Consider the following 14,729-nt stretch of genomic DNA (forward strand, 5'->3'; position numbering starts at 1 on the left):
TTCCCACTCTCTCGCACATGGCTGTAATTTATTTTCCAGGGTCAAGAGCTTCCCCCTGTGCTCCAGCCCACCTTCCCCTGCTGACAAATCGCTCAGGCCACTGCACAGCAATCAGAAGTCTCCTCCAGTGCCCAGTGCTCTGTTAATATCTGGCTTCCCTTCCTTTTACTTATATTCCAGGCCATGTCTACATCCCCTTTTTCCAACCTTGCTCCGGCAATGTTCATCTCTGAGGCCACGCTAGTTGTGATGGGGTTTTCATCACCAGCACTAAAAGGCTGCTTCCTTGCTCTGGGGTTGGTTGAAATCCCAGATATTTTTTTTCCCTTTTCTCTTTTTTTTGTGAAAAAAACAGAAACATATCCAGGATGTTGCTATCATCATAAAATCCTATTTTGGTTCAGCAGCCTGCTGCCTTTGACAGGGGTGTTATCTGGTCAGTGGGGAACAGAGCCAAGGCTTGCTATAAACACAGCTGTGGTTGGGTCAGCACCACAGCCCACCCCAACGCCATACTTCTTTTTTAAAAGGACAATTGTTCTTTTTCTTCAGCAGATTACCCCAGGTTAAATGGTTGATAAACATTATATGCTTCAGTTAAAAAAAAAAAAATAGAAAAGCAAACATTCACTTAGCCTTGGGCTTTTCCAGAAAGGTGGTAGCAAGCTATGGCAACAGTTAATGGGGAATCCAATAGTTCCTACAGAAGAAGGGGTTAACACTAAGACTGAGGGGGAATACTGGACTCACAGCAACGATAGCAAGCAGAGAAAGTGGGAAAAAAAAGCCCCCATTAAACAATGATGCTTATTTATGCATGCATGCTGGAAGGGGTTAGTGCAGCAGCAATCCCTGTTGAACATTTCAGCAAGATTAGGTCCCCTGGAACTGCAAAGCTTCACCAGCCCCAGCTCCAGCTCTGAAAATTTATAGCAAGAGCCTGACTCTGGGAATAGCTCGATGTATGACTGTCCTCTGCCAGGGGAGCTCTCTGCCAACCCTGACTTCTCCTCCCTTCCCTTTCATGCTAGCTTCCAGCTGGTTCAGTTTTTCTTTTATTTACTGGCTTTATTTATATTTGTGTTTGCTCCAGAAGTAACTTGCTTTCAAAGGGGATGTGGAGGAAATAAAATCAGAAGGAAAAGGAAGCTAAAAAATTCTCCCAGCTTCTCCACCATGACAACTGCAGCTCCCCTCAACACCTCCAGCAAAGCAATTTTCAGTACAGAGTGCAAGTGTCTTCCTGCTCCTTTTGGAAGGCATCCACCATGCCTGTGACAAGAACTCTGCCTGAAGCTCAAATCCCATACATCTCTGGGGAAGCTTTCCTTCTTCTGAGGGGAAATTTTGAGCCATAATACAATGTTTTGCATCAGGAGGGGATGGTATTCCAGGCTCTAGCCCTCAGTGAGATATTATTAAGGACCCAGCAGTGGAAGATCTTTTGATAGCAATGACAATTTCAGCTGACTGAGGATTCCCCATTCAAAAAATCAGGGTCTCCAACACTGACATGGTTGGAAGAGACCTCCTTCAGTGGTGTTGGGAAGATGGATGAGTGGCTGTAACTACTTTACCTGAAAAGCGCTGATTTCTCTTCAGCAATACAACACAAGGGTGTCCCTGTTCATTGTCAAGGTTGGTTGTTGTGCTTTCCCCTCTCTTTCTGAAAGCTATGATAGGAAACCACTCACAAAGACCACTTCAGCTGCACATTTTAGTGGAACTTTTTGAAAAGCTACCAAACACCAGAGGGCATGAGCAACATCTATAAGGAAGAGCATAAAATCCAAAACACTTGGCTGGTGATGGAGATACCAGGTAAGGAGAGGCAGAGGAAAACTTCTATTCAAACATTCAGCCAAGTCAACACTCACTCACCACAAGCCATCCTGTCCTCAGGAAAAGAACCACTCCAAAAATGTTGATCATGCAGGAGGTGAAGACCCCATCCCACGTTCCAAAAAGCACCGGCTCCCATACAAACAGCTGGATCTTCCACCAGGGCTTGGTCTGTGTTTCAGATACCTAGGGAAAAGCAAAGCCTGGGTTTTACCTCTGATGTTTAATGGGCAGACTGCACAAGTGGTGCCTCAGCCAGCCAGCAGCAGGAGGATGGGCACCAACAGCTGCTAAGACGCTCCTTTGCTGCAAGCTGTCTCTGAGATGAAGGGCTGTTGAGATGCCTGGGCCCTGAAAGAGAGGGCTCCCTAAAATACCCTGTTTATATTCCTGTAGGATAAGCAGCAAAGGAACCCTACTGAGCCTCAGTGAATTTACGCCAATTTATGAACCAAAAACACCATTCAGGGTCTGTCCTTCACAGAGCCTGCAGCTACACACTGTGCTTCTCCTCCTGTCCCTACCAAACCCTCCACCAAGGCAAGCAGGATCCTCAGTGCATGGGAGAAGTCCATTAGAGGATATGACAAACCAGGTTGGACCAGCTTGGACCAACAGAGCAGGTAAAGATGGTCTTCCCATCACAGCCACATCTGATCAGGACCCTTTGCTTCTTGAGGAGACACAGGACTGTGGGACTTGGTGCATGGTGATTTTCCAGAGTTGCTGGAACTTAGATCTGAAACTCCAGGGAAACTGCAATTTTCCTATGGCAACTGCTTCCTCTTGCCCTCTGGAAATCAAGTCTCCTCTTTCCCTTTCTACGTCACACACCTCAGATTTACATAGCAAAACAAAGGGCAGTTTTGCTACTTTGGTCCTGTTCCCTTGCCACAGAGGTGACCAGGAGGACAGAGGCCGCGAAATAGAAATCTGGGAAAGGAAATGGCTCTCTGACATACCTGCTGTGCTTCCTCATGGAAGAGCTCTTGGACGTGTCCCTCACCTCGGGCACCATTCCGGCTGAACATCGTCCCCTCCGCGTCACCTCCGCCTGCCCAAGGCACAGCTCTATCACAGCCACAGGCAAAGCTGCTCTGGGTGGGAGGTCAGCTCGGTCAAATTCCTGCAGTGCTGGCTCCTCCGTTGTAGAAGATTCATGGTTTTATTCCAGCTTTGCTGTGAAAGCAGGAAAGATGAAAGACACAACTGCTGCTTTCTTAGTCTGCCAAAGCACAAGGCCATTGTCCACACAGTCAATAGCAGCTTGTAGCAGATGCTGAACCAGAGTGACACCACAGCAAGCAGAGAGCAATGCTCCCCCAGCACCCTCCCAAGCCCTGCTCCCAGCACAGGCTCCACCACCAGCTACACATTTAACAGCCCTTGGAGCCTTCTCCAAATCTAACCCCAGCATCCTGTAGCACTGGCTCCACAGCTCCACAGCGTTGCCTGCAAAATGCATTTCCTCTCGGTTTTAAATCTGGTGCCTGGTAATGTCATTGCATGCTCCTGTGCTCCAGTGACATAGGACACATGGATTATTCACTTCCCAGCACCACTCATCGCTTTTACAGCCTTGATCACATCTCCTTTATCTGTACCTTTTGCAGACCAAGGTCCTGCCAGCATATTCAGTTACCCACAGTCTCCACACCAGGTGTCAAGAGAGACCTTTTGGCTATTCCTCAGTACAGTACACCATGCCTAGGTAAGACAAAGAGGGCTGCAGCCAGAGGGGAGCAAGACTTGTACCACAAATGTGGAGAGGGCAGTTTGTCTGGATCACTGGCTCTCCTGGGGCTGGTAATTTGCAGGCCAGCTGAGCCCACATGCTTACAAGGACAAATCGTGATCACAACAAGGCTTGTACCAATGGCTGGACACCTTACCTGAGACCAGAGCCCAGATTTATCACAGGCAAAAGAATCCAACAGAAGTGTGCTCTGCCTATTGCATAGAGACAGAGACATACAGAACCTACTTTGTGTCACTCAGGATTTCTGCACCAGAAATGCTTTTCACCATCCTGCCCTTATTACTCTGAAATACCCAGTATTAAATAACCAAAGCAGATGCTGCTCCACCACAGTGTTTCAGTTGCAGAAGGTCTCCTGCAGCTGGAGTACAATGGCCAGCAGAGGAGGTTTTTCTTAGCCCTGCCCACATGGCCTGTTAAGTAGCCCCAAAGCCATAAGAGGTCACTGATGCCCTGCTGCTGCCTCCATATTTCTTGAAGCAAATAACCCTTTCTCAATATCACAAATGGTTGCTGTTACAGAGAGATTGGGGCTTCAAGCAGGGCAAAAGCAGCAGGAGCAGATGAACTCTAAAGAAACAAAACTCATGTTCTTTTTCAAATAGCCACAGTAATAAAAAATGGAAGAAAATATCCAACGTGAAACAAGATTACAATTGAATAGCCATATTCTCCTAAGAATCGCCAGTGCAGTCCCTCCTCAACAGAGACTTCACTCAGTAAAGCATTCACTGGGGTCATCCAAACTCCAGTCTGCCACAGCAGTCCCATCTAGATGTGTAGGAAGAGGGAGCCTGCAGCCCTGCAGCCCCCCTGCTCTCTAAACCTCTCCACAAGGGAGTCAGAAGGAGATGGCTCCAACCCCTTACAGTAGCTCAGGGCTGAAGTGACTTGCTCAGTGTATTTCCTGTGTAACATTACATGGATAGGTGTGATGCACCCATATTGCCCAACTGAAACTTGCAAAATGCAGAAAGAAGGGCTGCACACATAGATTTTAGACCCAGAGCACACCTAGCAAGAACTGTTACCTGCCTAGACATTTAAATCCCCTTATCTCACCATTTCCTTCCTTTTTCTCTGCTTTAAAACCCTTCTCTTGCCCTGCGCTCCAGAGCGCTTTCTGCTCAGCTACTGCACACCTAGGTGTAAGATCTTCCTCCTCCACAATGCCAGGAAATTGCCTCTGCAGTACTGCTCCTCTGTGGCATTTCCAACTGCCTAAAAATCTTATTACCTAGTTCTGCAATTATTTACATCCCACCACAACTCACGGATCCATTGGCCCCTACGAGGTAGCCAAAGCAAACACGGGAGGGGGTGTAAAGCACAGAAATGGGAGCTGAACAAACGCACACACAGCACATCCCAATCCATGAACATGCAAGTATTTCCGCAATTTAGGGTCTGTGAGTGGAAAGTCCTTAAGGCAGGTGCCCTGCTCTTGCCCCACGCAGCACACTATCAGCACAGGAATATTTTTGGGTGCTATTTTATGTCCAGGTCATCAACACTGCCAAAGCTTTTTCTGCTATACACACCAGCAGGAAAAATAAACTAAACAGACACAATTTTCCTCGAATATAAGTGAACCTCTAACTTGAAAGTAAACTGCTGTTATTATTCCTGAAGTTTCTGCCAAATACACTAACCAGTCTATAAATTAAAGAAGAATGTCTGGTTTAATCTTTCCATACCATTTAGCACTCAAGAGAGCAGAAGAGCATTAGCAAACCTCGCAGAAACATTACAAAGGCTCATCTCCTTTTCCTGCAACACTTCTATATTTAATCACAAAACCAGATTCCTATAGATTACATTTCTGTGCCCTGCATATCCTTTCAAAGCACTATTTTATTAATCATCACATTGAAGCTGCTTCTGAGCTAAGTGTCGCTGCTCTGAGCTGCTCAACAGCTGGCTGATTTTGAAGAGGAAAGGTTAACGCCTTCCCAAGCACGGCTGCGTGTGGTCCCACGACCTCCGAAGCCTCAGTCCTCGCCAGAGGGGGTGCTCCTAAAGCCTCTCCTCCCAAGGGACACAACAGCCAACAGCATTTTAAAGTTTTAATAAATCCCTTCAACTCCTCTCCGGGTCAAGTTCTTAAAAACACTTAATTTAGGAGCCTTTTAGGAAAGCAGAATTAAAGGGAAACGGAGCAGCCATCAGTGCAATAAAGGTAACGCCACAAAGAGCAGCGCTTGGCTATTCCCAGTTACTCATTTACTGCGCCAGCCAGGACAATTGCCGAGCTCGTTTTGTTTTCACATATCTCCGCAGAGCAACGAAGGCTGCGGAACACCAGACGTGGGAAACGAGTCCGGACTCTCCCCAGCAACTTCAGTTTTCCGGAGTGGCCGGAGAGCTTGGATTTGGCAGAGGCCACGGCGCTGCCAACACCTTGGTGCCGCGGGCTGCGGCCGCCGCCACACCGGGCTGCCCACCCCTGCCCGGGCAGCGCTCCGACTTACCCGTTCCCTCTTCCCTACGTTTGTTTTTTCCTCTTTCAAATTCATTTCCCCCCCACACCCTTTTTTTTTCCTTTTCTGTTTCCCTGTTTTTCTTCCTTTTTCTCTTGCATTTCCTTTTTGTCTGGTTTTCTTTTACCTTTTTTTTTTTTTTAACTTCCTCCCCACGCCCTTTTTTATTCGCCTTTTTCTTCTACCTTTTTTGGGGAGGGGCTCTTTTCCACCTTTTTTTTCTTCCCAACCCCCGTCATGGTTTTCATTTTTTAACTTTCCTCTCTCCCGTTTACCTCCCTCCTTTCCTCCGCCGCCTCCGCCCCGACCGAGCCGGCGCAGCGCCGGAGGGAGCAGCGGGCAAAGCCGAGCCAAGCCCGGCGCCAGCTGCGCAGTCCCCGGGCGGCCCCCGCGGCTCAGGCCGGTCCCCTATCCCGGCTCGGGGGTGTCCCCGCGGTGCCGACCCCACTCACCTGGCCGCTCCCGGGCCCTCCCTCCCTCCTTCCCGCCGGCTCCCGCGGCGCCGCCTCCCGCCGGGGCGGCCCCGGGCGCTGCCACGTCTGCCCGGGCACCGCGCCCGCCCCCGCAGCGGCATCAGCATCTGCCCGGCTCGGGCCGGTCCCACCCGTGCCCGGGACACGCAGGTTCCCGGAGCGCCGAGACCCCGCAGCGCCCAGCGTGGGAAACAGAAATCATTTGGGGCTGGGAGCAGACTGCCCCTCAATCTGCAGTTCTCAGGAGTCTGACAAAATGAGTGAATAAATAAGCAAATTCGCGGTTGCTCGAGAAAACGCTGGCCGCGGGGAAAGGGGGCTCTCATTCCGCACAGCAGCGGCCGCAGCGATGTTTCAATAGGAACTCGATCCAGTCAAACTTTCCAGCCCTGGGCTGTCAAGAAATCCTGTGACCCTGCTCAGGCAAAGCTCCGCCTGAATTAAAGGCAGGAATTTTGGATAGTCTCAATATAAAGAAGATCAAATCTAGAGCCAGCCACCCTTCCTTAGAGTTCGCATAGTACGCTTCGATTTAATTTACTTCTAAAATGAGTTAGAGCCATTTTAATTTTCAAAAAGGTTTCATACAAGACATCCATGTAATCCAGTGAACCTGTTTTGATTTTCCTGCAGAGCCAAAGTATGAATAAGCCTTTACCCTTGAATAAAAACACCAAGTTTCTGCGAGTGGCAGAAAAGGAAAGCAAGAGTTCAGGGAAGACAGATGACTTCTCAAAAGAGGATAAAGCCTGAGGAAATCACAGAATGTCTGGGGTTCAAAGGGACCTAAAAGATCATCTGATGCCAACCGCCCTGTACTGGGCAGACACCTTTCACTAGGTTGCTCAAAGCCCTGTCCAACTTGGCCTTGAACCCTTCCAGGGATGGGGCATCCACACAGCTTCTCCAGGCATCCTGTTCTAGTGCCTCACCACCCTCACAGTAAAGAACTTCTTCCCAGTATCTCATCTAAACCTGCTCTCTCTCTGTTTGAAGCTGTTCCCCTTTGTCCTGTCACTACATGCTCTTGTAGTGTTTCCTTTAAGCTCCCTCCAGGTGCTGGAAGGCTGCATTTAGGTCACTCCTAAGCATCTTTTCCAAGCTGAACAGTCCCAATCCTATGGATAGCTCCCCAGGATATCCCATTCCTGGAATATTTCAGAAACTCTCCTCCACTCTCTTCTTTTTACACTCTACAACTACCAGGGAACAGGTTCAGCCAGATTCTCCCATCATGAGGGCCAGTGAAACATCTGAAATAAGTATCTTGAATTTGTTGCAGCACTGATAAAGAGTCACTAATTCCCTGAGGACCAAGCCCTGCAGCCTGCCTGCAGGCACTTCTGCCCCCTCCCCACACACATGTGCACACCTGGCAAGTGCTAAAGAAGTTTCTTGGGCCAGCTGTTACTGCCACTTGCCACTGCTGAACACTACTTTGGGAAATCCTGCCTCTGCACTGGAAAGAACCACAGGAGAAAAAGAGTAAAAGGTGTTTTTTTCAAGGACCATAACTGACACATTAAATCACCAAGCACTGCTAAGAAGCACTTTCAGGAATCTTCAGTGTTGATCTCTGTCTGTTCCTATTTTAGTCATGGCAATTTTCAACATTCTCCTACTTGTCAAGAGAATCCTTCTAAGAGCAGGAGCCCTCCTTCAGCAGGGCTGTGTACATTTTGGAACCAGTGACTTCATGCAAGTCTTACTCCACACCACTTTTGGGCCTTCCAAGAAAACTATCACAATTTGAGAAAGTTTTCTAAAAGCCCTAATTAAAATTCTCTCTCATTATGCCGAGTACCTTATTTTCTACAGGGAATAAAAGGGGAGAAAAATTAAACTAAGAGATTAAATTGTTTTCTCAAAGTCCAAATCTCGAGTGCTTTCAGGGTCAGCAAAGGACACTGTGAATTCCACAGACCACCTGGAATCCTCTCCCTCAAGTTACATAAGTCCTGGGAGATAGAACCATCCAAAGCCTGGCAGTCCCACACATTGGACATCCTGAACCGTGATTTGAGAAGACTTTTGATGGTCCATGTGGTGTCACTCAGTAGAAATTGCTCCAGGGAATGGAGTCTGGAAATGAATTTAAGAGAGTGAAGAGGGTGACAGAAGGTTAAATGGGACAGAACAGCTATGGGAACAATACAGGTATCAAACACGGCCTCCAGAAACAGGGAAAGAAAGCAGCAGAACAGAGGTTGGTCAGCAAGTGAAGATGAGAATTTGAAACTTCCACAAGTCTGAGACATCCTGTGAAATGTGGAACGGATTGACCCTTAATAGGATGGATATTGTCACCTACCTCATCATCTTCTTCAACTGCCAGAAATACACATCTTACAATACATCAATGTGCAATTTCCATGTACACACACAGCACAAACTGAATAAACTACCCAGTTTAGCTGATCACATCACTTAATGACCTACAAACCCTAGCTTGACCATAAACTGGTGGGCTGTGACACATAGAGTATGTTCTCAGACTAAATGAAGAGACAATCTCTTTCAAGTTCACTCACAGCTGCAAACTGTAAAATACTTTGCCTTTATAGTGGATTTTTGCCTGGTGTTGTTCAATGTGTGTAATAGCGGTTATTAACATAATGCCTGAGCATCATTACAAACAACATTCTTGTTTCAGTTCCTTAAAATGGATTTTCAGGCAACAACTCTGTGAGAGCCAATACTGCCAAAGTGCATTTCCACACCCGCTGTGGGGACTCACACTGTCCTTACGGCTCATTTTCAAGTGGCTGCAACATCCATCACCCTAGCTACAAGTTTGACTAGGAGACTCATCAATCATCCTGTTCAGTTCCTCTAAGGTAACAGATGTAGTCCTCAAGAAAATCCCTCTTTCAGAGTCCTAGTTTGCAGGAAAAGATCACTTGGTCCCACTGCACTTGCTTATGTCTTTCTGAGCTGTATCTTTCTTACACTGCTCTATTTAAGCTTTTTAACAAAGATAGTTCAGGAACTGGCAAGAGAAATGAAAGAAAACACAGGACCTGGGAGAAAACAACTCATCCTTTCAGCTTCTGATGTCGTCCTCTGTTTTGTTCTTGCATGGTCAAGAGATTACCTCACAATTACCCTGAAATTCCCAGCACTCGAAGTCGTTGCTTTATTCTCTCTCACGACTCAAGTTATCCTGTGACAAGACTGATTAAGGATGTGCTGTTCCTGAAGAGCTTTCAGAGTATAATACTTACACATTTCATATTTTCAGAGTATAATACTTACAGTCATTATTCATATTACAACAGAGATGTATTTTTTTATAATTTACACAGCCAAAATAATGAATCCTTTTGGTTTCATTTGGGCCAGGCTAGTGCTTTTGATCTAACAAAAGCTGTTACTTCTGCCTCTGTGAAATGGCGCTAATGACTGATGATGACAAAAACAAAGTTTTTATGTGAGTAAAAGTAAAAATTAACACGCTTGGTGGTAATACCTGTATTTCCATAGCTGCTGAGAAGGTATCACCTCTAAATGAAGGCAGCTATGTACAAGCTACTGCCAAGGCACTGATCTATCTAAAAAGGTGTCAGCACAAAGCCTGGTCCGGACTAGGCACCACATTTCTAGCCCAGAGGCCTGGAAGACGCAGCCACTGGCCCAACGAAATCAACCAACAGCGATCACGCAGCAATGTGTCTTGGCTGTCCTGTGGAAGAGCAGCAGAGCTGCCCAGGGAGATGGACTCCGAGTGGAAAAAACAACAGTGACTTGTACACCCAGCACACATCCAGAAGTGAGTTTAAATAACAGAGGTAGGAACTGGATTCCGTGATCCCTGCACGATATGCACGGCTGCTGACACAGGTAACAGTGACGTAGGCTGGCTGGACTGCAAAAGACCTGCGCATACATTTTAAAATGGAACCTCAGCAAACCATCCTATTTAATCTCTGCCAGTGACTTGTGCATTCGAAGCAGATGGTGCAGCAGGGATGTCAGGAACCTGAAGATCAGCCCTGGTGTGAAACAGGAAGAGCACTGCAGAGGAGGTAACTTACCTGAGCAACCAGGGCAGGGCTGTTGGCTTCAAGAAGACAGCACAGATGGGCTCCTTTTTAAACCCCTGTTCCAGTGAAGAGCTCTCTTCATTAAAGTTCATGCCTTGACAACTAAAGCAGACAAAAAAGCAAACAATATTCTGTGGAAGACTATCTTCTGTTGATTTGGCAAGTGCAGTGCAGAAGATAACCAACAAATAGGACTCTTTTTGAGACGACCTCCCTAAGACAACACACCTCCAAATCTCTGAACTTTCATAAACTGCTCTCTATCCTGAAACTACAAAATAGTTTCCCTGGTGCACGGCAAGAAAAATATTAATTGCAAAGAGATATTTTTAATGCCTCTAAATAACCAATCATTTTAACTGAAAACTGCTTCCCCCTCCTAGCAAGAAATAAAAGCAAGCAATTCAAATGGACTATTTTTCTCACTCAACACAAAGTATAGGTTCTGATAATTCTTTTCAATATCAAAATGTTGAAAAGTATCTCTTTGGTATCACTTTACTCTTTGGCAGTATTAATCATAAAAGTCAATAAGCAGACGTGATCAGTTTTGATTTCTTATTTCCACCACATAATTAAGACAAATGAAAATCAGTATAACTAATGTAAGTGAACACAAAGACAAGCAGGTTGGCTGAGTACACAGGCACTACATCATCAGGCACGTCGCACCCACAACTTAAAACTATTAAACATGAAACCATTAAAAGCAGTTATGCCGGCTGGATGCTAACATACCACATGAAGTTTATAAGGTATTTTTTAAAAGGCAATACTGTAACTTGCACAGTGGAGTAAGATTGAAACCAAGTCCTATCCAGTGCTGGAGCTGTGTTCACACCCTGCTCCAGGGGCCCACAAAGGCACTCAGGGACAGCAGTGCCTCCCACGGCTCAGAGGGACTGAGCAGGGGCATTTCCTACGGCCACTTTCAGTCAGTGCTGGTGCAGTCAGTGACCACCCCGGGCTGAGCATGGCCACCACTGCCAGGGCTGCTGTCCCTAGGTAAGACATGAGAGCAAACCTGAGTGCCCCTCTCTGCTACGGCCAAATCCAGCCTGCTGAGCCTCCTGCTGGGTGCAGGCTGAGGCCAGGTGAGAAGCTCCTCTCCTACAGCCAGCGCTGCCCAGAGAAGGTTCCCGAGGTGGATGCCCAGGTAGTGACCCTGCTGCACCCACTGGGTGAGGGGCTGGTGACATCCCAGACCCACCAGCTCTTCCTGCCGTGCTCATCTGGTCACAGCTTCAGTCTTCACACACTGCTTCACTACAGTATTTTTCTCTTTAAAAGGTATTGTGCCACTTTTAATGCCTTCTTACATAAAACATGCTCTTTCACGAAGTAAAATCAACACAGCCAAGCATTCCGTAACAAACAAGTATTTACCAGAAAGAAACCTACAAAAAAGATTCAGGGAAACATAACAAATAAAGAGGAGAAAACTGAATTACCAGTAATTAATGCTACAGGGCATATTTATGGTTTTGTAGGTGCATAAATGCTGTGATCCTCAATATTTAAAAAAAATACTTGCTTTAACAATGGAAAAATCTGCGTAACAAATATTCCATATACTACACACGCTACAAAATGCTGTAGTGCACACATGGCATACTGTTATCCAACAGACTTGAAATCTTGAGTAATCGAGTTCACCCTTCTCACCACTGAGATTAAAACAAAGTACTGATTCTCATGTACATGAGGAGATGCTGGCACTGAACAAATTCATTCCAGTGCAAACAAAAATCACAAAAGGAAAGCTGGTCTAACACTAGGTGTTTCTATTAAAGTGGTTTCAGTGCAATCTTCTCAGACAACCACGACTGAAGTTAAGGTCAGATATTCTGTTTTCTATAATCAAAGGAGGCAAGGAGATCCAAAGGAGAAGAAAACCCAAGTAAGTTCTGTGTGTTTCAAATCAAATATTTAAATATTTCATTTAATTGTTGAAAAGTATCCACTCCAGTTCTTGCACAACAATATGTATCTTTACATGCCTTCATCTGTCTCATTAAGAAAGCAGATTTTGTTTGAAATTATCTAACATGAAAAATACTGCTAAGTCTATTCATAAAACAGTATTCTATATTTTTATTTTTCAAACAGCAAGTGACCACATTTAAAATGCATCATTTGCAAATATAAATTATCAAACTATTAGTTTAATTAAAAATAAAGCAAAAACATAACTTCCCTTAGTATCACAATACATAGAAGGGTATTATAAACCCAAAAAGACTAAGTTAACCATAAGAAAACAATAACGTCAAAAGTGATGAAACTCATTAAGTCACTTAATGAATAAATCAGTCCTAAGAGTACAATACCATTCACCATGATTATGTAAAAAAAGAGCAAACTTTCATTGTATTATACAGATAAAACAATCCAATCCTTCATGCCACATTTTGTAAACCATGATATAAATTACACTCACAGTCAAATGAACAGGAAGAGTAACTCCCAAAATATTTTAAGTTGCTTTTAGGGCAGAAATAAAGGCAGAAATAGAATCATTTAAAATATATCAAGTTTAACCAAAAAAAATTCATTTGGTCAAGCCTGCTATCCAAATAGTTTTGTTCCCTGCAAAACTATTTTTGTCTTTTTTTGAGTTATGAAATTTAAATGTTTCTTTTACATATTAAATGTAAGTCATGTGTTGAGCTACATTAAATCCTTTTATACTTTTATAATTTTGGCCTTGAGACTCAAACATCTTCCATGGACCTGCACACACATACACACACACACACACACTCACTCTCTTACTGGTATCAGGAAATTCCTCATTTCACAGGAATAATGAAAGACTCACATACTGATTTCTGTCAGAAACATAAGGAATATGCAAATTCATATTTCCCAAGTTCCTATAAAACCATCTCTCACCTATATATACATACTCCAGCTGATGGAATTCAGGTTACGGTCTTTTGTCTGATAACAAAGGGACGGAATAGATCTTGTAGGATAAAGAAATACTGTATAATGATTGAAATAAACCTATTATCCTAAATTTATCTATACAAATTATCTTTTTTATTAACTGAAATACAAAGAAGGCATATGGACTTCAGGCAAATAGCACTAATCAGAAATTCACTGTAACAGTGTTTCACTATATATATCATCAGGTTTTTCATAAAACAATTTCTTCTGTACACTAGATTATGTACTAATTTCTCTGTCTTCAAATCCATTACATTTTCAGATCCAATTCAGCACTATATAGTATGCCTTCAAAATAAAAGGAAGTCACTTGCTTTATTGAATACCAAGTTCCCTTCCAGACAGTATTTAAAGAAAGACAAGACTACACAGACAAAGTCCAGTATAATTCATTTCTGACAATGAAAATTTCAACCCCTCATACTGTTGCAAAATTCCTCCTACTGAAATGTCTACAATAATAATAATTATAATAATAATTATAATAATAAAAAGCATACATTACATATAAAAGATACCAGTGTACTAAAAGTGACAGAAGTGGACTAGCAAATCCTTCAAAGCACATATTATATAAATGACTAGCATTTAAAAACATTTCTTTTTCTATAAAATGTAGGTCATATACATTTATAAATTGGGGGGGGAGGTTCTAAAGCAGTGACGACTGTTCAAATAGATATGCTGCTCTGTACAGTCTAATACCTATTCAATTCAAACTATAAGTTTGACATCTAGTTTATCAGAATAAACCCATCTCATCATCTCATAGCTCATAATTTGAAAAATATGCAACTCAAAGGAAGAGGTGACTCAAAAGTTCAGTTTATCTGCATATGAAATAAGAAAAGAACTATTCCTTTCTATGGGTGGCCCAAGTCTCATCAGTTCAGTATCAGGACTTAAAGACTCCAAATTTATGTAGAGGAACTGGCAGGAATCAGCACAGAAGCAGAATAATATCTCTGATCCTTTCGAGACACAGCTATTCAACCTTAGCAGTCTTCCTCATCTCGCAGATGTTCAGCCAAGCCATTCATTTCTCACTCAAAGTGGATGAAGCCATAGATATAAAGACTGTCCTCTCTGAGACTGAAATTGTGCTCTGTAAACAATGTTATATATTCCAGCAGGAGGACATATGAATTTATTTATAAAAAAATGATTAAGAATATTC

General features: G+C 44.1%; 1 protein-coding gene across 2 annotated transcripts in view; it reads right to left on the reverse strand.

Annotated features, from left to right (window-relative positions):
• SLC12A8 (solute carrier family 12 member 8) overlaps positions 1–6,559 on the reverse strand; it is a 51,003-nt gene extending 44,444 nt beyond the window's left edge. Inside the window, exons 1-3 of one of the 2 annotated variants that reach the window (XM_066190293.1) lie at positions 6,534–6,559; positions 2,805–3,021; positions 1,882–2,028 (exon numbers count right to left, since the gene is read on the reverse strand). In XM_066190293.1, coding sequence (XP_066046390.1) covers positions 1,882–2,028; positions 2,805–2,873 — 216 coding nt within the window. In that variant the 5' untranslated portion in view covers positions 2,874–3,021; positions 6,534–6,559. Of the gene's footprint in view, positions 1–1,881; positions 2,029–2,804; positions 3,022–6,356; positions 6,503–6,533 lie in introns of those variants that run through there. The other variant, XM_066190295.1, reaches the window with a different exon arrangement.
• Between the last annotated feature and the right edge of the window lie 8,170 nt (positions 6,560–14,729).

The sequence above is a fragment of the Chamaea fasciata genome, unplaced genomic scaffold (assembly GCF_029207755.1).
Source record: "Chamaea fasciata isolate MVZ Bird 193981 ecotype frontalis unplaced genomic scaffold, bChaFas1.0.hap1 SCAF_8, whole genome shotgun sequence".
NCBI lineage: Eukaryota > Metazoa > Chordata > Aves > Passeriformes > Sylviidae > Chamaea > Chamaea fasciata.